Source organism: Pteropus medius, unplaced genomic scaffold (genome assembly GCF_902729225.1).
Source record: "Pteropus medius unplaced genomic scaffold, Ma_sr-lr_union100, whole genome shotgun sequence".
NCBI classification, from domain to species: domain Eukaryota; kingdom Metazoa; phylum Chordata; class Mammalia; order Chiroptera; family Pteropodidae; genus Pteropus; species Pteropus medius.
In genome coordinates, this window is record NW_024355990.1 from 11982061 (window position 1) to 12005612 (window position 23552).

At 40.6% G+C, this 23552-nt stretch overlaps 1 protein-coding gene across 3 annotated transcripts; it reads right to left on the reverse strand.

Moving 5' to 3' along the window:
* Window positions 1-779: 779 nt before the first annotated feature.
* Window positions 780-21069, reverse strand: MILR1 (mast cell immunoglobulin like receptor 1). Of its 3 annotated transcripts, none has more exons than XM_039859888.1 (9): window positions 20825-21069; window positions 16916-17185; window positions 12628-12903; window positions 11494-11604; window positions 9473-9550; window positions 8905-8958; window positions 8714-8779; window positions 8231-8308; window positions 780-4150 (listed from the first exon to the last, which is right to left on the reverse strand). In XM_039859888.1, the coding sequence occupies exons 1-8, from the start codon at window positions 20910-20912 to the stop codon at window positions 8259-8261; spliced, it is 993 nt and encodes a 330-aa protein (XP_039715822.1). In that variant the 5' UTR covers window positions 20913-21069; the 3' UTR covers window positions 780-4150; window positions 8231-8258. The 3 variants fall into 3 exon arrangements, with proteins under 3 accessions (XP_039715822.1, XP_039715821.1, XP_039715823.1); XM_039859887.1 differs by having other exon boundaries at window positions 8231-8311; XM_039859889.1 differs by lacking the exon at window positions 11494-11604 and having other exon boundaries at window positions 8231-8311.
* Between the last annotated feature and the right edge of the window lie 2483 nt (window positions 21070-23552).

Sequence of the window (23552 nt, forward strand, 5' to 3'; positions counted from 1 at the left end):
CGTTACAGCCCCATAGTATATTTTGATGTTTCTCTCTATATAGTTCCTATAGATTGGAAGTTGAATCCAGAGGCTTGATCAGCTTTTAAGTTCAATTTGAGGGGGCAAGATTATTTTATAAGTTGTTATGTTCTCTCATTAGGAGTCAGTAATATCTGGTTGTTTCTCTTTGAGGGATGTTAGCAGTTATTGATCAATGCCTCGATCAGTCAGTTCATTAGAGGTGGCAAAATGGAGATATTCTGATTCTATCTTCTTAACTCATTGGCTAGAATACTTCTATAAAGAAAAACATCTCATATACTGATTGCTTAGAAGTATGGGAAAAGTTTGGGATAAATGTTACTTTCATCCTTTTTAATCTTTTTGATACTCAAATTATCCTACCTTTGGCCAATGGGAGCCTTTTCAAGTTGGCTTTGAGTCCTTTTGACCCAATTTTAGTAGTCTTTGATAGCTTGCTTGGTATTTGGTGTATAACATGGAGATTGTATATTTCAGAGTTCCTTCAAGGAGACCATATTCTGGGTACTAGGGATGCTCATCATTAGAAGGTGGTTTTTGTTTCTAGGCCTTTTGGGTGTTGAGAGCTAGCAAATATATAGGAGTGAATGAGTGTGGTGTGTGTGTGTGTGTGTGTGTGTGTGTGTGTGTGTGTGTGTGTGTGTGTTTCCCCCAAAATTAAAAAAAAACATGCATTCACACCAATATTTTCAGTTCAAATTCAGGATTGCAGAATATGTGTGTGTGTGTGTGCACGCACATGCACGCATGTTTTAATCAGGTTTATTGAAATTAATTTACATATAATAAATTGACATATTTTAAATGTACAAATATAGATTTTGACAAATGTGTAACCACCATCACATGACAATATAGAACATTTCCATCACCAAAAAAAAGTGCCCCCATTCCCCCGTAGAGCTATAAGGTTTTTATTAACCTCTTCTATCATACATCTGTATATCCTCCCATGCCAAGAATCCCAATTCTCTAGAATACTGAGGGTAATAAAATTAGAATGCCATGCCATACATGCTCATTTGCTCTATCTCACCTTAATCATGGCAGTCTCAGAATTGCAAGACCAATATTACCATTGTATATCTACTTAAATTTTTTAATTTCATTTTTGCAGTTTGAGATTTTTATACTTAGTTTTAATATAACTGTGGGAACCTAAAAAGTTGGGTTTTTTTTAAGTGATTTTTCTGAAGAAAATCTCAGTCCTGTCTGCAGGTACCTCGTTTCTTAAGGACTTCAGCCTTCACAGGAGGATTGTATTCCTGGGCTCAGATTATCAAATACCTGAACAGGCAACGGAGAATGTTTACACTGCAGTTGAGGTAAGTAATGTTTGTGAAGAGTTATGTAGATCAGAGGTGTCCAACTGGGGTTACACGTTAGAATCTCCTGTGGAGCTTTCAAAAATAAGTATATATGACTCATATCCCAGACCTACTAAATCTCTGGCAAGTGGGGCCTTTGCAAGTATATTTTTTTAAATTTACAGGTGGTTACTGATGTTCATTCCAGTGTAACCACTGTTAAACTTATCAGAGACCTGCATACCTGGGTGGTATTATTTTGACAGAACTTCCCTCCAACCCAATTGCTTTTAATGAATTTCTCTTGTCTAATGCCCTACTTAGGTATTATGCCATCCCAATATATATGGAAAGATATTAGAAATAGTTATATGAAGCTCACTGCTGATTTAGCCGTAAGAATGTTCTTGAAGGCACTTTGCTATATTATATTGCATGTCTTCCTCTGAAGAAACATAGGAGAAATTTCTCTCAGATTTAAATACCAGGGATAGTTGTGGTGTTCCCGAAGATAGTATGTGTTAGATATTTATGTGTTAGATATTTTTTTGTTCATTCAGAAAGGTTTTTTCAACACCTAAGTCCCAGAGACTAGGGATATGGTGGTGAGCAAATAGAGACAAGGCCCCTTAAGGGGTGGGCAGGCAGGGACAGGCGATAAGCAGGTAGGTGCATAAGCAATTTGAGGCAATTTCAGACAGCGATAGTGTTTTAAAGAAACTGGAGCAGGATGGTGTGCTAGATCATGGCAGGGGGAGTGCGCTTTACATAAGTGGTCAGGGAAGCCTCTGAGGACGTGACCTTCGAACTGAGACTGAATGATACGAAGGAGCCAGCTATGTGAAGATCTGGGGCAGCACATTCTGGGCAAGGGACTAGCAAGTCCAAGGCCCTGAGCAGAGAAAAGGCATGGAATGCTCAAGGAACAAAGCAGGCAGCGGGGCTGGAGTAGGTGAGCAGAGGGGAGATGGGTAGAAGGTCAGAGAGGTGGTTGGGGTCCACATCACGTAAGTTGTGGAGGCCATACTAAGGAGTCTGGAAGCCACTGGGGCAGAAGGGGGCAATTTAAGCATAAAAGGAACCAACTGTTATTTTGAAGAGATCAGTGTGGAGAATGGAATGTAGAGGAGCAGAAGAGAAGCAAGGAGACCTGTTAGGGGTGCTGATAACAGCCCAGCGATGGTGGCCAGGACAAGAAAGGTAGCAACACCCATAGACCCAGCAAGAGGAGCCCCCGTCCTGGTCCCGGCACTTAGAGAGTCCTGCTCTGGCCCTTCTCTGGCTGCACCCTTCCCCACGGGATGTCTCAGGGGCCAAGGAGACATGCTCAGAGGTCACTGTAATCCTTAGGTTTCTAATTTTTCTCACCTATAAGTTTATGTGCTGCTGGGGATCTCAGTTTCTGTCTCCGATTGTGTACTGGGGAGAGGTCAAGGCAAGGCACTAGTCCATGTCTCCCTCCCCTCCCCCCGCCCCAAGGGCAGTAACTAGAAAGAAGGAAAACATGAGCTTCAGGCATCACAAAACCCCTGTTGATCATTGAAGTCTCCCCTCCATCTTTGGGGGAAGCAGCACGGAGAGAAGGCAGTCTCCTTAGGCTGTAATCTACCAGCCCTGGGGTGAGGGTGGGGGTGGGGGCGCCGGTCAGCACACTTGGGGGCAGCTCCTCATCCCAGCTAGGTTTTGTGCTGCGCCAGTGTTACCCCATATATATCGCCCTTTCTCAGGTATCTGTTGGATCATTGGTCTTCATGATTTGTAAGAATTGTTATAGATTATGGAACTTCATACTTTATCTGAGACGGGCATTCAAAATATTTCTCCCTAAGTTATTTTTTGGACTCAGTTTATTATTTTTAAATGTACTTTTAAAGCGTTTCATCTGGTTAAATATAACAATCCTGCATGTCTTCTGGATTGTGAGTCATACCTAGAAAAGCCTTCCCCTCTTAAAGATTATTTAAAAATTCCTCCTGTTTTCTTTCAGCACTTCCGAGACTTCATTTTAAGGTATTTTCATATTTTTTCTATCCAAATTTATTTTGTTGTAAAGAGTGAAGTACAGGGCCCAACTTACTTTTTAAATGTGGTTCCTAAGTTTTTATAACATTAAATAATCCATCTTATCCCCACTGATTTCAAATGTCATATTTTTAAAACACTAAATTCCCATATATATTTAGATCTTTCTCTGGACTTTCTGTCCTGTTCCATTGTTCTTCTTGTCCACCCATACACCAATAATACCACACTTTCAAAATTTTGGTCACTTATAAATGTTTCCAAACCTCATTTATGTTTACTTACATTTCTTGAATCCTACACTCTTTCTCTATATTCAGTTTCCTTCTTCATCAAATACATCATATAGTTCTTTCAGTGAGAATGTGTGATTGGAAAACCTCCTTCTTGGTCTTTGTCTTAAAATGTCTTTATTTCACCCTCAATCTAAATTGGTATTTTGACTGGTTTGGAAGATATTTTGAATGGCTCTTGTAAATCACATCATAACCCTCCTATTTGGTGGAGCAGAGACCTAAAAAAATTACCATTCCCTTACTGCCAGGGGACGGCTGTGAATATCTTCGACCAATATAGATGCTCATGCATGGGCTCTGGAAAGTGGAAGGTCCGAGGGATATGGTGGTGAACAAAAGGAAGAGAGTTGGTGGCTTTCCCCGAGAAGCAAGTGTCTGCAGTGGCAAAGCTCCACATTCCCCTGCTTGGGTTCCAGTTTCTGAAGTGAGGCAGTCGGGGCAGAGGTAACCACCATTAATTGTAGCAGCAGTAGTTCTCTGGTCTCTAGATTGTAAGAAAACCTACAGATAAATTATTAAAATTGAAAAGAGACTTTAGTGACATTGCTGGATACAAAGTCAACCAAGAAAAATTATCGTTTTGTATTTATCAACAACACAAAATAAAAATGCAAGTTACCAAGTACCTAGGAATAAGTCTAACAAAAGATGTGTAAGATCTGTATGCAGAAAATTATGAAACACTTGAAAGAAATGAAGAAGATATAAACAAATGGTGAGATATTTGTAGTTTGGGAAGCTCAATATTGTAAAAAATGTTAATTCTCCCCAAAGTGATCTATGCAGTATCACTTGGAATCGCTATTATGTTCAATTTTCTTAAGAAAATAACAAACTGACTGTAATTTATATGGAAATGTAAAAGGTTAAGAATATCTAAGACATTCTTAAAAAGAACAAGGTGGGAGAATTTGCTTTCCAGTTATCAAGACATTTAAAAACTGAGTATGGTATCAACACGAGAGATAAATAGAAAAATGAAATGGAACCTAAAGCCCATAAAGAAGCTCACATGTATATGGACATTTGATTTGTGACAAAAATAACACTGAAGTTTAGTAGGGAAGGGACAGTCTTTGCAGTCGACAGTGCTGGAGTAACTGGTTACGCAGCAGAAGGTGAAGAAATGTGATATCAATTTCCCATCAGACAATTGCAGGTGGGTATAAACCAAAATATGAAAATAAGCGTTTAGTAGGTAGTAATATAGAATAAAAGTTAATATGACCTTGAGTTGAGAAAATATTCATCTGGATGCACATACAAAAAAACACTAATCATAGTAGACAAGTTCTTTAAACTTCATCAAAAAGTATCATCAAGAGAGTGAAAAAAATCAAGCTACAGAGAACAACTATTAAAAAATAAGGAAAAGTCAAAACACCTGAGTGGAAAAAGAGACTAAGAGCCTCAGATAGGCACTTTATAAAAAATCCAAATGACCTGTAAATATAGCAAAAGATGCTCAGCCTTCGTAGGCATCAGGGAACCACAAATTAAAATCACAATGAGATACCACTATATAACCACAAGGATGGTTAAATTAAAATGACATACAGTGCCAGTGTTGGTGAAGATGTAAGAGAGTGGGAACTTTCAGACTGCTCATGGGAATAGAACCACTTCAGAAAATAGTATGGCATTGACTGCTTAGATTGAAAATAAACATACCCCATGACCCAGTAATTCATTCCTACACACATTCAACATAATTGTATGCATATAGGAACCAGGAGCTGCGTTTGTAGCGTAAGAATAGTCATAGCCCTGTTATTTGTAATATCAGCACACTGTTGACAACCTAAATGTTCCCTAAAAGAGTAATTAAGTTGGGGAGATAGGGTTGTGATTGGGAAGAGGCCTGCAGAGGGCTTCTGGGCTGCTGGTGACATTCCATCACTAGTGTTCATTTGATATAATTTATTAAACTATATTTATGTGCATTTTCGTATGATTTGTGCTGTATTTCACAACAAAAAAGATGTTTAAAGAAAACGCAGATTTGAAAAAAAACCAAAGTGAAACTTCTAGACATGAAAAAAGTAGATCTTGAAATGAAAATTCAGTAGATCCTATTCTTCCCTTCCTAAACAATTCAATCCAAACGCCTTGGATGAGGCTGTATGTCTATGCCGAGGGTCGGGGTGGGGGTAGGTAGGGTGGAGCTGAGTGTGGGGGGAGTTGTGAGGGCCATGTGGGATAAGTACACAAAGCACTGAACAGTCCCTGGAACCTGGTACGTGCTCAACACATGGCAGTTACTGTCATGTCCTTATAAAGGAAGCGTTGAGAAATGGCGTAACAGCGACTTCTGTATCCTGCGTCACATCCCCTGATTGCAGCTGCATTTGAGGCTTCCCTCACTCTGTTGACAGTTTCGTGCTTTAGGTGTACAACACATTTCTGCCCTGGGGCTTTTCAGTGTCTTGAGTAAGAAGCCAATAGGAACACGCTTGGAATGCCCATATGCACAGCCCAGAAGTGGGGGACATCATCTGTGGTGACCCTCAGCCAATGGCTAAATGCTTCTCACTATCATCCTCAAATGGACAATTCTGAGACTTTTTTATAATTATTTAGTAGGTTTCCAGTGGGATCAAGCCCCAGTTACCCACAGCAGTGCCCAACTCAACACTATACCCTTTTCCTCCAGTCCCCTCATATCTGTTTCCTTGGGTCACCTCCCAAATAAATTATTTGCACAGAAGGCCTTATCTCAGGCTCTGCTTTCAGAGCTAGCCCATGATAAGATAGGGTATCAGAAGGTCCTAGAAAGCAGCCCTGGGAAAGGGAATTGCTCCCTGGGTGGGCGACAACAAGTATTCTACTGCTGGTGATAAGGGGGTTTGGTAGCGATAACTCTCACATGCCATAGCTTCACGATTACTAAGACTTTTCCCCTGCAAAGATGGTGAGTACTAGGTTATGCAATAGTTCTAGCACTTGAAAGGCATGAGCAATGGTAATTATATAGGTTATGGAGTTGATTGGCTTCTAAATGCTTTGGAAGCTTTGCAAGGAGAAAATGAAAGGCTATTCATTTAGGGAATGCTGTGAAACTCAGAGGCCTGGGCTTCAAGACCTTGGAAGATCTTAACAGGATCAAATCCAGTTACCAGAATAGTCACACTCATTTGCTAATCCCTCCCCGCACCTCGTGTTGGCCTCTTTTCCTTCTTGTTTCACTCTCCCTAGGCCTTTACTCCTGCTCCCATATGAACAACCTGTACCTAGGTGCATGTCTCAGGCTCTGCTTCAGGGAGGAGCTCAGATTAAGACAAAGAAGCCAATGGTGGCCAGCTTTATGACCTCAAAGACTTAAAGGTTTCTAAGGGGAGCAGCCAATCAGTATGACTCAGAGTGAGCATTATCATACTGCGAATAGCCTTTTTTAAGTTATTACATGCCTGGCTCTGTTCCAAACCCTTTATATTTGTTACCTGAGTTAATTCTCATAGCAGCTCCATGACACAGGTGTTATTTCTCTCTCACTTGTCCCCTGTAGTGGGCTGAATTGTGACTCCCCCAAAAGATACCTCTATGTCCTAACTCTTGGAACCTGCGCGTGTTTGCCTTTGCAGACAAGTTAAGGATCTCAAGATGAGCTCATCCTGGATTGTCCTGGTGGTTCCTAAATCTTGTGACCAGTGTTCTTGGGAGACAGAGGAAGAGATTGGAGCGATGCCGCCACAAGCCAGACAGCACCAGGAGCTAATGGCAACTAGAAAACGTATGCAAAGTTCTCCCCTAGGGACTTTGGAGGAGTACGGTCCTGTTGACACCTTGATTTGGATTTCTGGCCCCAGAACTGTGAGAAAATAAGTTTCTGTTGCTTTAATTACCAGTTTGTGATAATTCGTTACAACAGTCTTAGGAAACTAACCCATTCTCCCTTCTCCCTTCTCCCCAACTCGACTCTAGGCCGTTCTCTTCACAGAACACCCATGGGAAAGGCAGCGCCTATAGGCTCACTTTTGACATTAGCTAAATCTTGAGGACTGAGAAAGTCCATGAAAATCAATATAAATATTTTTGTAGCCTTCCAAAATCTGAGAGCGGATTTAAATGGCAATGAATAATACATGTGTACTTGTTGGGTAATCTTCCCTCGCTCTCATGGTGACTGTGTTTTCTTCAGACAATCTTCAAGGTCACCAATTTTTCTTTTAGAATTTAGACATGGTTTTTGCTTTGTATATTTGCTTCTAAACCTTCAGTGGACCTGGGGACGGGGAGACCCGAAAGACGAGCATTATGCTTTCAGAATGCACTTATGAAGAGCACAGTGGTCTAACATTTATTCTTTTTAAAATGATGTGGAAATGGGGAGAATGGTCGATACCTAAAAATAAGCAAAATCATTTAAAACCTGCCACCAGTCATAATCCCACCTGACAAAACTTTTGTTTGATGACAGGATTGGAGGTGCCTGAATGTGCCAAAGTTTAATTATGAAAAACAGTGATTTACTTTAAGTAACCAGGAGAGACATTTTAAAGTGTCAGTCAAAATAAATAAATAAAGTGTCAATCAAGTTTTTTTTTTCTTCCATGTAAATCAGCTTTATAAAACTCATCTTACCCTGAGATGTAGTTTGTATCTTTATATTTCAGAAGGCGATTTCGGAATAGACATATCCAGTTTTATCATCTTTACGGGCTTCTGAAATATAAAATAATTCAGTGAATTTAGAATATATATCCATAGAGTCTCTAAAAAAAAAATCCTACTTTAGTAGCTGGGTGGACTGACAGAACCAACTGTTAACTGTTTTTTCCCGGCCTATGTGAAGTAATTTATTCTTGAAAATGGTTTAGAAGTGCCCCTGCATCCTCCTCTCTGGATGTTTTATATGACAGTCTCCCTGTCATACTCTTCTCCCTCCACCCATCCTTCTCCTGATGATATTTGTTGGGACCTGTGGTATTGGTAGCTTTTGGTCTCCTGGGGTGTACATCTTGCCCCCATTCACCCCATCCTTGGGCTCCTTAAGCCTTGGAGTATGGTGACCTCACAGGGCCCACCGTCTCATTCGGTAGCATCTCTTATCCAAAACGGGCTCACCGTGATCTGGTGTCACCTCCTGGAACGTGGGGGTAGCATAATGTATCTCCTGGGAGAGTCTGGTTTCTGAGCAAAAGACAAGGAAGAATTATTGAGCCTGTAAACTGAATCTCCGATCACTTGAGGGCAGTGGCTTAGCCAGCTGCCCTCACAATGGCGTGCAGCCTCTGGACTTTGCAAAGAGCACTTACCATCCTGGACTGTGGAAACACGCTGCCTTGGCTCCGAGCCTGGCACAGACTCATCTGTAAGATGGGAACAACGTAAATTGGGAGTTAGCGGTGTTTGTGTTGGACAAAGCAGGTAAATTGCTTAGCACCGTGTCTAGAATGTGGCTGGCCCTATGCCAGCATTGGTTGGGACGGTTCTCATTGTTGGTCAAGGTCGTGGGTCTGCTTACCATAAAGTAGCATAAGAGGTGATCGTAAAGGGCTTTGGGACACAGTGTGGCTCATTCTTGACTGATATTTTAAAAATCTCCAAGATATATTAAGTGAAAAATAAAATGTAGGCTGGCCTATCTGTGGCATGCTGCCATTGCTACCATTTGTTTAGATGCCAGCATAAGACTATTTGTGGAAGGATTTAAAAAACTGGTTATTGCCCCTGGCAAGTGGGACTGGGCATCAAAGGTGGGAGGAGGATACTGTATACTTTCTTCAATTTTTTACCTATGTGTCTATATGACCTTAAAAAAATAAGATGAAAATCTAGAACCAGCAAACCAAGCAATCAAAAGACCCAACAAAGTTCTCTTACCCACTACATTTGCATATAGTCCAACTTCCATGGGCGTCTTTCCATACCTTCTGGGCACCTTTTCTCTCATAGCTTTTCCTACATAAATCGGTACAGAATTAATTAAATTAAGCCAATTCCACCACATTTTTCTCATCTCCTCTGCCAAGGAACAGAATCCCCCAAAGTTCTGAAACAAAGAATGATCTGCTCCCATGGCCTAAATGTTTTCTATTGAAGGAAAACCGTGGACTAGACTGCATGCCAGAACCCCTTCTATTTTCCCAGCTCTGCAAGTGACATCTTTCACCTATCAGATTGCGCTTCAGATGGCCAAAGGCACATTTTCTTTCCTTTGCTGAAGAGAACAATCTGTAAAAAGCTTTATTATATCTGCAAGAGAGAATAAATTGCCCAGCTAAGTTCTATTTAGCTGTGGCCAGTAGTCAAGAATATTAATTCCACTTTTGCAAAACCCTGGACTTTTTGTAGGAAAGGGAAAGAGGTTTTAAAAATAGATGTGGTGTGTGGTGTGTGCAGAAAAGAAAAAAATGTGTGAGAGGTATAAATTTTGACATATACTTTCAGGTTTCATGGCAGCTGAGTCCCCTGTCTTCTCTGAATTGTAACTCTCTAGAGATGGAGGGAGGGACAAGAGCCTAACATTTATCACTTAGTTCTCTGCCCAGTTGTGACAGTGTCTCCCATGACCCCATTCTACAGGTCAGAATGCTGAGACTCAGGCAGGTGAAGGAGCCTGCCCAATGCCCCTTGGCTCACTGGTGAGTGCCAGTGCTGAGACACAGACTGTCTTTTGTGCGCATTTTGATATTCTTCCATACTTGTGTGCCAAATGAAAAGGCCATCTTGAAATCTTAACTAGAGGTGGCCATAAGATGTGACTAGTGAAAAGCAGTAACTGGGGCTTGATGCCGCACTTAAGGCGGGGAAGAGAGGAAGGACAGTCTCGTTTGTCTTCACGTACTGAGCATCCTACAAGTGGCAGACCCAGCGAGGATGCTGAAAAATACAAGGCAGAGCTCTTGCCTTTGCAGAGCCGGCAATCAGGATCTGCTACATCATTTTGCAGGGCTCAGTGCAAAGTAAAAATGAGGGGCCTCTTGTTAAAAATTATTAAGATTTGTATACCGATGTTCATAGCACACTATTCACAATAGCCCAAAGGTGGAAGTAACCCATGAGTCCATTGATGGATGAATGGATAGACAAAGTGAAGGTGTATATCTATATCTATAGCTATATCTCTATAATGAAATATTCTCCAGATTTAAAAGTGAAGGAAATTCTGACACATGGATTGTGGACATTATGCTAAGAGAAATAAGCCAGTCGCAAAAGAATAAATACAATATGATTCCATTTATATGAGGTCCTAAGTAGTCAAATTCATAGAGACAGAAAGTAGAATGGTGGTAGCCAGGGGGCTGGGAAGAGGGGGAAATGAATGGTGAGTTAGTGTTTAATGGAGGCAAAGTTTCAGTTTTGTAAGATGAGAACAATTCTGTGGGTAGATAGTGGTGATGGTCACGTACCAATGAGAATGTACTTAATGCTACTCAACTGTATACTTAACAGTGGTTAAGATGGTACATTTTATTGTTCTCTCTCTCTATATATATATGTGTATATACATATACACACACACACACACACACACACACACACACACATATATATATGTTTTACCACAATTAAAAAGTAATTTTAAAGAGAAAAAGAAGTATCAAGAATTTCAAGACATTGACAGCAGAGCATTTAACCGAGTGCCCTGTGTGATCTCACAGGTCGAATACCCATGAGCAATCTGTGTAAGAAAAGCTCTTACTGGAGAAACAGGAACTATCTTACATGTGCACCATACAGCAAGTCTATTTCATTTACCTTCCCCTTTCGCAGCTTTTTCTTCTTTACATTTTTTTCACATCCATTTCCGATCCCCCTTTCCCTTCCTCTTTACCCTCTTCCCTGCTGTCTGTATCCAAAACCCATGGAAAACATGATAAAACTCCTAAAGAACTTACTTGTTTTGTACTTTGGTAGTATCCAAAATGCCAGAATTAAGATTATTACGATTAGCACCAGTAATAACCCTGGAAGCAGTAACTGCAGGCAGAAAGGACAGCTGTCTCCGCCTGGAAGAAGACAGCATTCACTGGTCACCATACTGCTTTCTTTTCCAATGACATTGAGCTGTGAAGTGTTCTAGAGAGGGCAATCATGGCTGTCTTTCAAGTTAACCAGTGGACTGTGAACCCCAGTGCCTGTACTGCTATGGACACCTGCAACTCTTGAGAGTTGGCAGCATGGGGAGAGGCCGCCCCAGCTCCGGCCTCGCCCCCTTCCCGCCCAGGCCCTGACCTGCACCCTAAGGGGCCTCACATGCATGGGGACCTCCCCAGCCTGCACGTCCGAATGCCATTCATGCCCCACATGAGCAGCAGCCTTGAGTTGGGTCCAGGAATGCTCACATCCTCACTGTTTACCCTTGGGAGGATGAGCTGGGAGAGAGGCTTGTGTGGGCCCTGTTAGGTGAGTTCTGATCAGATTGGGTAGAGAATTCAGGTCCAGGTACCCAGAGTGTGGTATAGAAAAATAGGGATATAGCGTCTAGGTAGCCATATTCCCATGGCCCCCTGGACTCCTCAGCCTGTGGGAAGGTAAGCAGCCAAGAAGCACCAGAGCAATGCCCTTCAAAACACAAGGTTAGGACAGGGGGCCCTCTTGCCCCAAGCTAAGGATGGTACTGGAAGTCTAGCCTCACCAAGCATTAGCAGTGGAGCAATAAAGAGCCAAACGAGCAGGCATGGGTCTTAGAAGTCAATTAAAAACAATGAAAAGCAAAAGGAAATCAAGAGATCTGGCAGCTCCCAAAGAGATGCAGATTCTAAGGAGATTGCTTAGGGCCTGGGTAGTGGATGGTCAGGGCAGGAAGCAGGGTCAGGTCTGGTGGTCTCACTACGAGCAAGGTCCTTTCCTGCCCCAGCATCTAGGCTTTTTTCTGTGATTTGTTTTGTTTTTCCAAAAAGTGGAACCGTCAGAGTTTGTGTGGACCCTACCAAAGGAAAGGCCCTTGGAAGCAGGTGGCCAAAGTGGGAAGTGGACAGACAGAAGAAATTTCTAGAAGCAAAGCCAAAAAGAGCTCAGGTAGCCCTTACCTGTTGAGGGCATGGTGAAGGATTGACTGTATTTTGCATGGTCAGGCAATCTGTTTCTAGCTTTACACCTGTATTCTTCCTTTTTTCCAGTGTTCTTCTTGATTAAATTAAATTCAGCAGGCTCCCTGACATACTTGGAAATAACTGATGACACGGCGATGTCATTTTTAAAGAAAGTATAATTGATGGGAAGAGAGCCATTGAGCGAGATGCAGTGTAGTGTTATATACTGGTCTGTTTCTGTCCGAATGTTCAGCATTGGTGTGGTCACTGGGTCTAGAAAAATGAAAGTATGTGTTACAGGGATAGGCAGATTGGGTTCACTCACTCGGTCACAAACATGAACTGAATCTCTACTCTAGTCCTGCTGTTGATCCCCAAGATGAATGACACCCTTCTTGAGAAGTTAAGAAGCTTGCAGCCCAGTGAGAAAGGCCAGTGAGTATGTGGCTAAGCAGGAAGTAACCTTGATAAATAGATTCAAGGGAACTTCTCGACAGGAAATGTGTGGATCTGATAGGCTGTCAGGTCATACCCTATTTTGTGGAAGAATCCAGCTATATGATTTATTATACAATTCATTAATAAAACAGTATTATAGAAAAGGAAGGATAGTTGTTGAGCATCATGTGTCAGGCTCCTGACCTACTTCATCTCATTCCACTTCGCAACAGTACGACAAAGTGGATATATCACGCTCATTCCACAAATGAACCAATTGTGATCCATAGAGTTTAAGTAACTTGCCTAAGGTCGCACAGTAAATGGCAGAGCCAGGGCCGACTTCCAAGAAGATTTTTTTTTTTACAATGTAAAAAAATATGGGGACCAAAGTATAAATAAAATCAAAGAAAATAATTTAAGAGTCTCCTTACTCCACTCCTTCCCCAAGCAGGAATCCCTGTGGCAGCATCTTTGACAGAATGGCACCCAGTGATGGTGGCCTCAGAGAGCAGCTTTGGGAATAGCACCAATAGGACACTCTTCCTATGGAACTGAAATCTACCTTTATAATTCAGGAAAGAGGTGTTGAAATTTATGTAGAAGCAGAGACTCCTCTCTGAGATGGGAATGATTCAAACTGGACCAAGGATTGATATCTGAAATAACTGGAAAAATGTAAACTTTCCTGAGGGCCTGTAACAGGACCAGGAGAGGGCATTACAGCATCACAGTGATCAGGGTATAGGAGTTGCTACTATGCGATAAACCAGTTATCAAAAAAAAAATTCAAGGAGTCCTTGAAGGCTCATTCAGCTGCCACCTTCCTAATAAGACTTTTCCTAAATCTGCCAGATAGAAGTGCTCCGTCCTCCTCTGCCTCCTGTAGCCCTTGGTCTCATCCTCATATTATTTTTTTCTACTTTTTATTTCATGATTCACTTGGATGTTTCATGGTCACCTCAAGTATAACCTGTTTGAAAGTGAAATCCAGTTAATCTGCTAGTTAATGAATCTATCAGTAGGTAAATAAACATATATTAAAATCCTATTCTTTTAAAAAAATCCATTCATTCATTCATTCATTTTACCATGCTAAGAACAGTTAACACGAGATCTACCTTCTTAAAAAATTTTAAGTGCACAGCACGGTATTGTTAACTCTGGGCAGACTGTTGTGCAGCAGAATCTCTAACTTCTACATCTTGCATAAACAAGACTTTATACCCACTCTCCATGCCCCCATTATTCATTTTTTGCCCATCTTAGTAAATGGCACGACTCCTCATTTGCTGGTCACTTTAGACATCTGGAAGCCATTCTTGTGCTATCTTCCCTACCTGTGATTCCAAATCTAATCATCCAGTAAGTCCTATTGTTTCTTCCTCCAAAATATTTCTTGAATCCATCTACATCTGTCCATCTCCACCATCGTTTGTCTCCTGGATGACTGCAGGGGCCTCCCAACCAGTCCCCTATGCAATCCACTCTGGCCCTGAGCCACCTAGATTGAATTAACTTCCAAGATAATAAATTGGGTCATAGGCCTTGCCTGACTTGGCCCCACCTCCCTCTCCAGTCTCACTTGGAGTTACACTCCCCTCATCTGACCTTCAGCCATATTGGCCTTCCCAACCAGCCAAGTTCTTTCCCCAGTTGGAGCCCCTGCACAGACTATTGTCCCTTAATTAGAGCCTCTCTTTCCCTGTTTCTTTGCATAGCTAACTCCTTCTCATCTTTCAGGGCTCTACTTGAGTGGCATCCCCTTGAAAGGCCTTCCCTAACTACTCTCCCCCATCCCCTGCTTCTTTCCAGCACTGTGTGGTTTCCTTTTTCTTTATAAAAATCAACATAGTTTGGGATCGTGAATTTATTTGTTTGAGTACTTGAGTTTTGTGTCTCCCCAACAAGACTGAGTTCTACCAGGGTAGGAATTAATGTATATCCAGGGTACATTTGGGCTATCATTAAACATTTGATAAGTGGCTTAATGATTAATGAATTTGGGTTCATGGCTCATATCCCTGACACGCTGGTAGCATCCAACACAATTACTTGCACAGGGTAGGCACTCGATAGATATCTATTAATCTGACCTAGATGAAGATGATAGAGTTTTATAATCTATCAAAAACAGTTCTACAATACAGCATAATTACTGTAACAAATGGCAGGAAACCTGTGCATTTCCTTGGAAGGCAGGATGTGGGAAGATTTTATACATATCTGTAGGACAGAAGGTCAGGAAATGATGACTTAGGTTTTTTTAATCAGTTGATTTAAGGCTTCAGTCATCAAGTTTATAAATCAGCTAAGACTGAGCTTATTTCTTGCATTCAAAGGGCGGAAAGCCACACCAGTAGTGGGTCTCACCATCTTTTCTCACAGCGTCACATCTTTTCTCAGTGATGTGAATGGCAATCAGATGCTTTCCCTGCTAAGTGCATCCCTACCCTCTTGGCCACATTCTGTCCACCATTGACTGAGATTCTCACCGAGTTAAAATTAGACAATGTTAAGGATCACACTGCCGATCTTCTCAATTTATACTTAAATAATTGAGGATTGGAGATACATCTAAAATAAATCCAAGTGGAATATCCACAGTTGCACAGAAAGCAGTGGTACACAGGTCTCCCGATCGTACATTCTGCAATACCAGGCTGCCCAGTCCAGCAGAAGTCTGACCACCTGAGAATATTATCAGCCAGGGTACTGCCCTCAAAGTATCCACCACACCCCAGGGCCATGTTTGCAGAACCCACTCTGTTCTTCACATTTCTTTGATAATTATGGCATCCATTTATCTTGTGTTCAAAATTGTCCTAAGATGGTTGGTTCTAATCCAGAGCCCTTGGCCTCCCCTAAAGCCTCGTGCAGAAATTTGCATCTATAGTTTCATGAGTATTTATTAGGGAAAGTATGCATCTCTATCATTAGCTTATTAAAATGGTTGTAACCTAAAAAGCTAAGATCCATTGACTTAGAGCAGAGGCATTCAGTAGAACTTTCTGTAATGATGGAAAGGTTCTAATGTCTGTGTCATCTAATACAATAGACACCAGCCTCCTGTAGCTACTGAGCATTTGAAATGTGGCTAAGGAGACTGAGGAACCAAATTTTTTATTTTATCTAATTTTAATTTAAATAGCCGCATGTGGCGAGTGGCTCCTATGCTAGAGACCATAGACCTAGAGAATCACTTAAAGATCTGAGCAGAAAGTCGGGGCACCTATGTTTAAAAGACTCCAGGTAAACTGTCCATGTATTATCTGGAAACCCTCTCTGCCTCTCCGAGGAGTTTTATTATGAAAGTCACCTTCATAGAGGAGCCCATTAATTCTAGATCATTAGAGGCTTAGGGTGGGAAGATGAGAGAGAAAAATATAGAAGTAATAAGATATGATTGGGCAGAAAGAGAGCACTGGCCATTGGGGCACCTGGTTGGGGGGTCACAGCAAAGAAAAGAAGGCGGGCAAAGCCTGGAGCTTCGTAGACCCTTGCCACAAGGTCCGGCACTGATTGTAAGACTTCTTACTTGAATCTTCAGAGAAAAAGTCATTTTTGCCTACCTGATGGGAATCCTAGAGTAAAGCATCTAGAAAAGATCTCGACAATTTTCTAAGTTGTCAATTTAAGACTTTTGGTCTAAGGTAATCAGCTATTTTATCTGAAATAGCCAAAAATCTTTGGGAGAGAAAGCAAAATGCAATTATTAAGACTAAAGATCTCAGTGACATACTTTCCAGGCTCTTGAGTGAGTGCTCGCAAGGGGAACAGAGAGTCCATTGTAGGACGAGAGAGTCCCACAAATCACAGAGCCCTGAGTATCGAGTGCTCTACTTACCGACGAATGTGAAGTTAAACTCACGACTATATCTTGAACAGTTGGCAGCTTGGGCTTTGCATTTGTAGGGACCTAAATCATGGGCTTCCGAGATGCTTAGATTAAAAATCACAGGTTCACCTTTTCCTTCCTGGGTTCTTAGGTGTTGGTTGTGCCGAAACAAAGAATAGGAGATCTGTGGGGACTCGTTCTGGTTGAAACAAATTAGAGATACATTTTGACCCTTCATGACTACTTTCGTTTTTGCGTTCAAATGTGGAGAAATGGATTCTGGAAGACAAAATAACACAAGAGAAAATTCTTGTTACCATCCCTTGATAGTAACTCAGTGGTCTTCTGGCCACATTTAGTGGTAAGGTGGTGGAGACACTGTTCCTGGTGAATTTTCCTAAGGGAGGCATGTCTTGCCTGCACTGCCAGGCCGACCAGTGTATGAGGGAGCCTCGATGAGGGATGGGTGGCCTTGGCAAGCTCTTCTGTACTAGCTCCCTTTCTTGCCAGTAAGAGCCTGAAGTGGATTCTCTAAAGACTGGTATGCTGACTTAGAAATATTAAAGTTCCAGGTTCTATGACTAAATATGTCTGGTGGCTCGTTTTGTCCATAGTTTATTTTAAACATTTGGGAAAATAGGAATTCTTAAACATAATAATAGAGAAGAGAGTGTAATGATCCCTCATGGGCCTATCACCCAGCTTCAACAATTATCAACCCATGGTTGGTCCTGTTTCACCTGCCCCCACCCCTTTCCATTGTTTTAAAGCAAACCCCAAACCACATGCTATTTCATTCATACATTTCAATATTAAGAAAGAGAAAAGCAGGCCTTGACAGTTGGGAACTGGACTGGTTAAGAACTGACCTGTCACTCACAGCTAGAATGTCAACACCAGACAGGGCCACTCTATGACCACGAGAGATCAAGACAAAAACAAGACGACTCTTTAATCATGTCTGACCACAGATAAAGTCATGAATGTCATCCAAAGCACAAAAATGGCCAAACATACCCCTAAAATGATTAAGAAATAGTGTGACTGCTGCTTCTTTATCAGTCACAGCTTTTTTTTTTTACGTTTCTTTTTTATTTAATTAATTTTTTTAAGGATTTAAAAAAATTAATTAATTTTTTTATGGCGACATCAGTTAATGAAATCCAGTAAGTTTCAGCTGTACATTTATCACTCACAGCTTTTGCTTTGCTAGTTTTTGCCTTTTAGGAAACAATTATTAAGATACCCAATTATATCATTATTTCCACTTCCTAAAAGAATACAATCCAGAGTAAAGCCTGTTGCTTTGTATCTTCTTCCAAATCACCTAACAGAAGTCCAAATCTTATAAGACCTTTCTAACACCCTCTTGCTGAGACATCCCATGATTCTCACGGTATGCATTTTCTCCTCAAACCCAGCTTTGTTCAACTACATGTGTGTCCCTGGTGACCTTTGACTAGAGGACATTGATAGTTCGTATCTCTCATTAAAAGATAAGGACTCTTTTGTAAACATAACAATACCATTGTCACACCTAAAAATTAACACTGTTTTAAAAATGTATCGAATATCTAGTTAGTGTTCAAATTTCCCCAAGTGTCTGATTCTTTTTTTTGGGCGGGGGGCGGGGGATCCAAAATGGTAATTAACTGTAATTCATTTTAATTAACCGATATATTTCATGTCTTTTTAAATCTATAGACTTTTCCATCTCTTTCTCTCCCTCAGCAATTTATTTGTTGAAGATAACAAGTTCTTTGTTCTTTCATGTTTTCCATGGGTTTTGTTGATCCCATTGCCATGGTATCATTTACCACGTTCCTCTGTCCTTGTCAAGAGGCTTGATGAACTTCAGATTAGCTTTTATTTAGCAAGTATGCATCACAGGAGGTAGTGTGTCCTTCCATTAAGAGGCACATAATGTTTAATTATCTCTCTTTTTGTTCATTAGTGCGTTTGACAATAATTACCTGAGAGCATTATTCATTAGAGGTTGCAAAATGGTGATATACTAATTCTGTTATTTCTTCTTAATTTATCATCTAAAGTTATCTGAAGAGAAACTTGCCTTTGTCAACTCTTTGGTTGCACTGAGGTACAGTTTACGTAGAAAAGGCAGAATAAATGCTTGGCTCTTGCCCTTTTTTGACCAGTTTTGAAAATAATGAATTGGTTCCCTAGACTCTTATAACTTTAAGATATTTTTCTTATATTGTTATGTTTGTTTAAGAATCATTATGAACTCATAGATTTAAATGACTTTAATATGTTTCAATCTACCGAGGTTATTAGTCTTATTGTTCCATTTTTGAGACATAGGAAGCATCTCCATACCAGCTCCTAAGTTTTTTTTTTTTTTTTTGAATGATCCCAGTAGTCTTTGACAGCTTGTGTATTTGTATTTTATAATTTAAAAATGCCGGGGTGGGGGGGACCTCATCAGAAAATCTAATATAAAGAAATAAGACTGTAAAAGAATTAAGAGGAATATAGGGAAATGTTTTTTACATCATCTGCTAGGAACAGGTCTTCTAAGGCACACAAAATAGGTGCCATAAAGAAAAGATTGAAAAAATTGACTACCCTAAAACTTTAAACTTCTCTATGGCAAAATTGAGATAAGTGACAGCCTAGAAGAAAATACATAAATGAAAGCAAAGGATTCTTTTTGTATACACAAACCCATAGCAAATCAATAAGAAAAGATACATTATCAAATAAATGGGCAAATAACCTGAATAGGTAATTCCCAGAAGAAGAAATTTAAAAGGCCTTAAATAGTGCTGGGGCCTAGGGATCGCATGGGTGGAGGAGGGTTTAGACCACTGAACATGCCATGCACCTCCCTCTCACTCTTTGATCTGGACAATTAACATTTTGTGTTATGTAAGCTCAGCTTCAAGATAAGACCTCACCTCTCTTCCCAACCTGGTAGCCATCCATAAATTTCCTTTATATATGAAAGCTGGAGCTTTCATGGTCAATAAACATGAAAAAAGATGCTCAACTCTACGAGTGAGGAGAGAACTGCAAATTAAAACAACACTGAGATTATTTTTTATTCATTAGATTGGCACAAATTAAAAAGTGATTGTATTCACCCTTGGAGAGGGGGATTGGGACACACACTCACCCATGTGAGTGGTCACCATTGGTGACCATGTATAGGTTCAGTATGTTGAGAGGACAACTGAGCTATATCTGTAATAATTTAAATAGAGATGCCTTTCGATCCAGCAATTTCACTTCTAGAATCTTATCCTACAGAGATTCTCTCACACTCTCATGTGTCCACAAAGGATGTTTTGTACAAGGATATTCATTGCGGCATTGTTTATGTTACCAAGAAAGGGAACACTCAATAAGGAATGGTTAAATGAATTATGGCCGAGTCATGTGAAATGCCATTGTTGGGGAAGTTAAAAATGTACATTTACTACTTAAAAAGATGTCTGTGAAAAGGACAAGTCACAGAAGAGTTTATTTACTGTGATCTTGAATAGAAATTGACTGTTGATAGCTCTTGCTTCGAGAAGTGGAGAGGAGAGAGGGATTGGAGGGGGTGTAACAGAACTTTCACATTTCATATACTAACAACAGCCTAGGTTGGCATTTCTTGATAGCTCACCATATACCAGGCACTGTGCTGAGGGACACGCCTTGTCTTACTCAGTCCTCACAACAGCTCCCCGCCTCCCCACAGGTAGGTACTTTTATTAACTCCACTTTACACGGGAGTACAACTCCCTCCCTAAAATCATTTCATTTCAAACAGGTAAAGGAAAAGACTTCACTCTTTGGTTGTTCATCTAAAAGCATAGAAAAACTTATTCGCGAACGATCATGTTTAAAGCTGACCATCCACTGTTTCGGTGAAGTTGTTTTTAGTGCAAGAGAAAGATAAATGAAACTTACTGTTTGTTCCTGTTCTCGTCTCACAATCCAGTGCAGCATTTAGAGCCGAAAGAGAGAAAAGACACACAAGAAGACTCTTTTTCCACATCACGGTTTGGTTTGGAGACTCAAGTCTTAGATGTGACAGAAGAAAAAAATGCCCCAAAGGAACAATCCGTTCTAATGACTCCAACTCTCTCCCAGATGAAATCAAAGAAGAGGACAAAGGGGGCGTGGAGGCACCATAGTGGTGAGTCGTTTAGACAACTTCCTCCTTTTTGACGAAGTTCAAGAAATTACAGTTGTCTGCACAAGCTTGACACAACGACTGGTTGGTTTGGCCAACGTGTATTCCTCAATGAGATTTTGTAAGAAGAGAGTTGCCTCCAACTCAGGCTAGATGGGAAGTTGAACAGTGAGAGAAAGAAAGTTAGACATATGGCCGTTATATTATCTTTGTATAAACCTGCCTGATCATCTCTCTCTGGATGTGGCCTACATCAAAAGGAATTTAATGGAAGGTTGGTTTAGTCTCCGAGAGCAAACATTGGCTATCTAGAGCACACACACAAGCATGACATCATAAATGCCCGATTTTGATCAGTGCTGATTCCTAGGCCCCACTCCAGACTTGCAGGTGATGAAACCTGGGGCTCTGAATTTTAACAGCTGTCTCAGAGTCTCTAAACGACATCCCAGGGTGTACCATGGTTCACTTCTACCTGACTCAGAATTCTCTCGGCTCTGAAGTAAATCCACATATTCTGGGGTCACCAGTCTGAAGTGAGGGGTCTTCCCAAGTGGAGGGAGCTGTGACTGGACCACTTGGGATTGGCCCTACAGGTCTTGCACATGGACAGGTATCCTCTCTGTGAGGAAGCCAGGTTCCTGCCCAGGTGTGAGTTGTTCCAGGACACCATTCAACCTCCAGTATCAACTCATCCCAGGTGCTCCTTGCTCGGGCTCCCCAGGTCCCAGCCTGTGGTGGCCAGTTTTTCCCAGTCTCATACGTAGCCACCACTAGGGGTCTGAACAGAGCCAGGGTCTGCTTCTGTCACCACCATTTCCACCTTGCCTGGCTGACATTATCTGGAAACAAATCATCTTATTTAGTCCTCAGTTTGTAAAAGTCCCTTTATTCCTTTCTGACAGTAAAAGTTATTTCTGAGGCACCCACTCTTTAAACAAAAAACGACACTCAGTGATTGACAGTGATTTTTCAAACTGTGGCAATTTCTTTTACTATAGAGGAGGGAGGGAAAAAAACCCTGCAAATTTCATTTCTGGGGTGACCCTGGAAATATGCCAGAATTTCTGCCACAGGGAATTGGAGGTTTGGTTTTTGACACTTTACCCACCATCATCCATCCTTGCCTGGGCAGAGGGTAGAGCTGGGTTCCTGAGAGCCATCCTGCCTGGGAGGACTGGGGGCCTTTTAGAAATGCTGACGTGTCTGGGACATTTCTGTGTGTGGAACTTTCAGATGGGGCAGGAAGCTGGTAGACCGCAGTTTGAATGCAAAGACAGCCAGGAAACCAGAGGAAGTGCTACTTAGAGCTGTTAGTAAACGTTGCTAGGAGTGCTTTCGTGAGGCCCCTGGAAAAGGAACACAATCTGTTAAAGTTTAGACAATAAATCAGAAGTGACAGCTCAAATGGAAACAGAAAAAGTTCATCCATGGACCTGGCATGTCCCTTGGGGCCCAAATCCACATTGTCGTGGTCCACAGTAATTCAGCTTATCGATAATACTGATAACAATAAATATAGTCATACAAACAGTAAAGTTAGTATATTCCTTCCTGTTATCTAAGAGCTTTACACTTATAATCTCAATTTTTACAAAACCTCTATGAGGTAGGCAGAGGTATTATTGAAAACATGTAACAACCAGTAGAGTTATATAAATATGTAACTCGATGCATGGACCAAAATTTTAAAATATATCTCTAAATAACCTAAGCTATATTACAAAAATACTTAACAAGTGATATAAATTTTCCTGTAAATCATTAATGGAATCATTCTCATAATTGTCAAAATTTTGTTGGTGTTTGAAAATGGTTGATGTGATCTTTTGAGACAGAGCTCACTGGGATCATTAGACATGAGGAACTGCCTTTGTTCAAAAGTTCAAAAAGTCATTGAACTTTTCCAATGCATTCCTTGAAATCAGTGGCCATTAATTAATATGTAGTCTCAATAAATAGAGAATTTCTCATTATGTCACTGATATTGTTCATGGTTTTAAATCCTCAGCCCCTAGTGAACAATAACAATGACGAAATTTATAGTCCTTATGATGCTGTTTGAAAATTTTCTATATCCAATATTTCTACTATCTTATATTTCTAAATCACAAAAATCATTTAATCTGTTGGCTTAATTTTTGTTATCCTTCCACAGAACTTTGCAAATACCATTTGGTAAAGTGTCAGGATTCAATAAATTTAAATGACTTTAGAATTTATTTTCACTTTTGCCCTCAAGCAACAAATGCATTTACAAATAGTAATTTATTTTAAAATATTCTATTTTTTCTTTTCGTATTGATTTGTTACAAGTGGTATCCATATTTCTTCATTTTTATAGTATCTCCTACTTTTCTTTCATTTATCAAATTAATCTTGTAAATCTAAAATTATTAAAACCTATGTTAGAATACCACTACTTAGGGATAAAGCTCTCTAAAATGTTTCCTTTGCCAAAGATTTTACTATTTCCACTAAAATAAACATGCAAGATTTCAT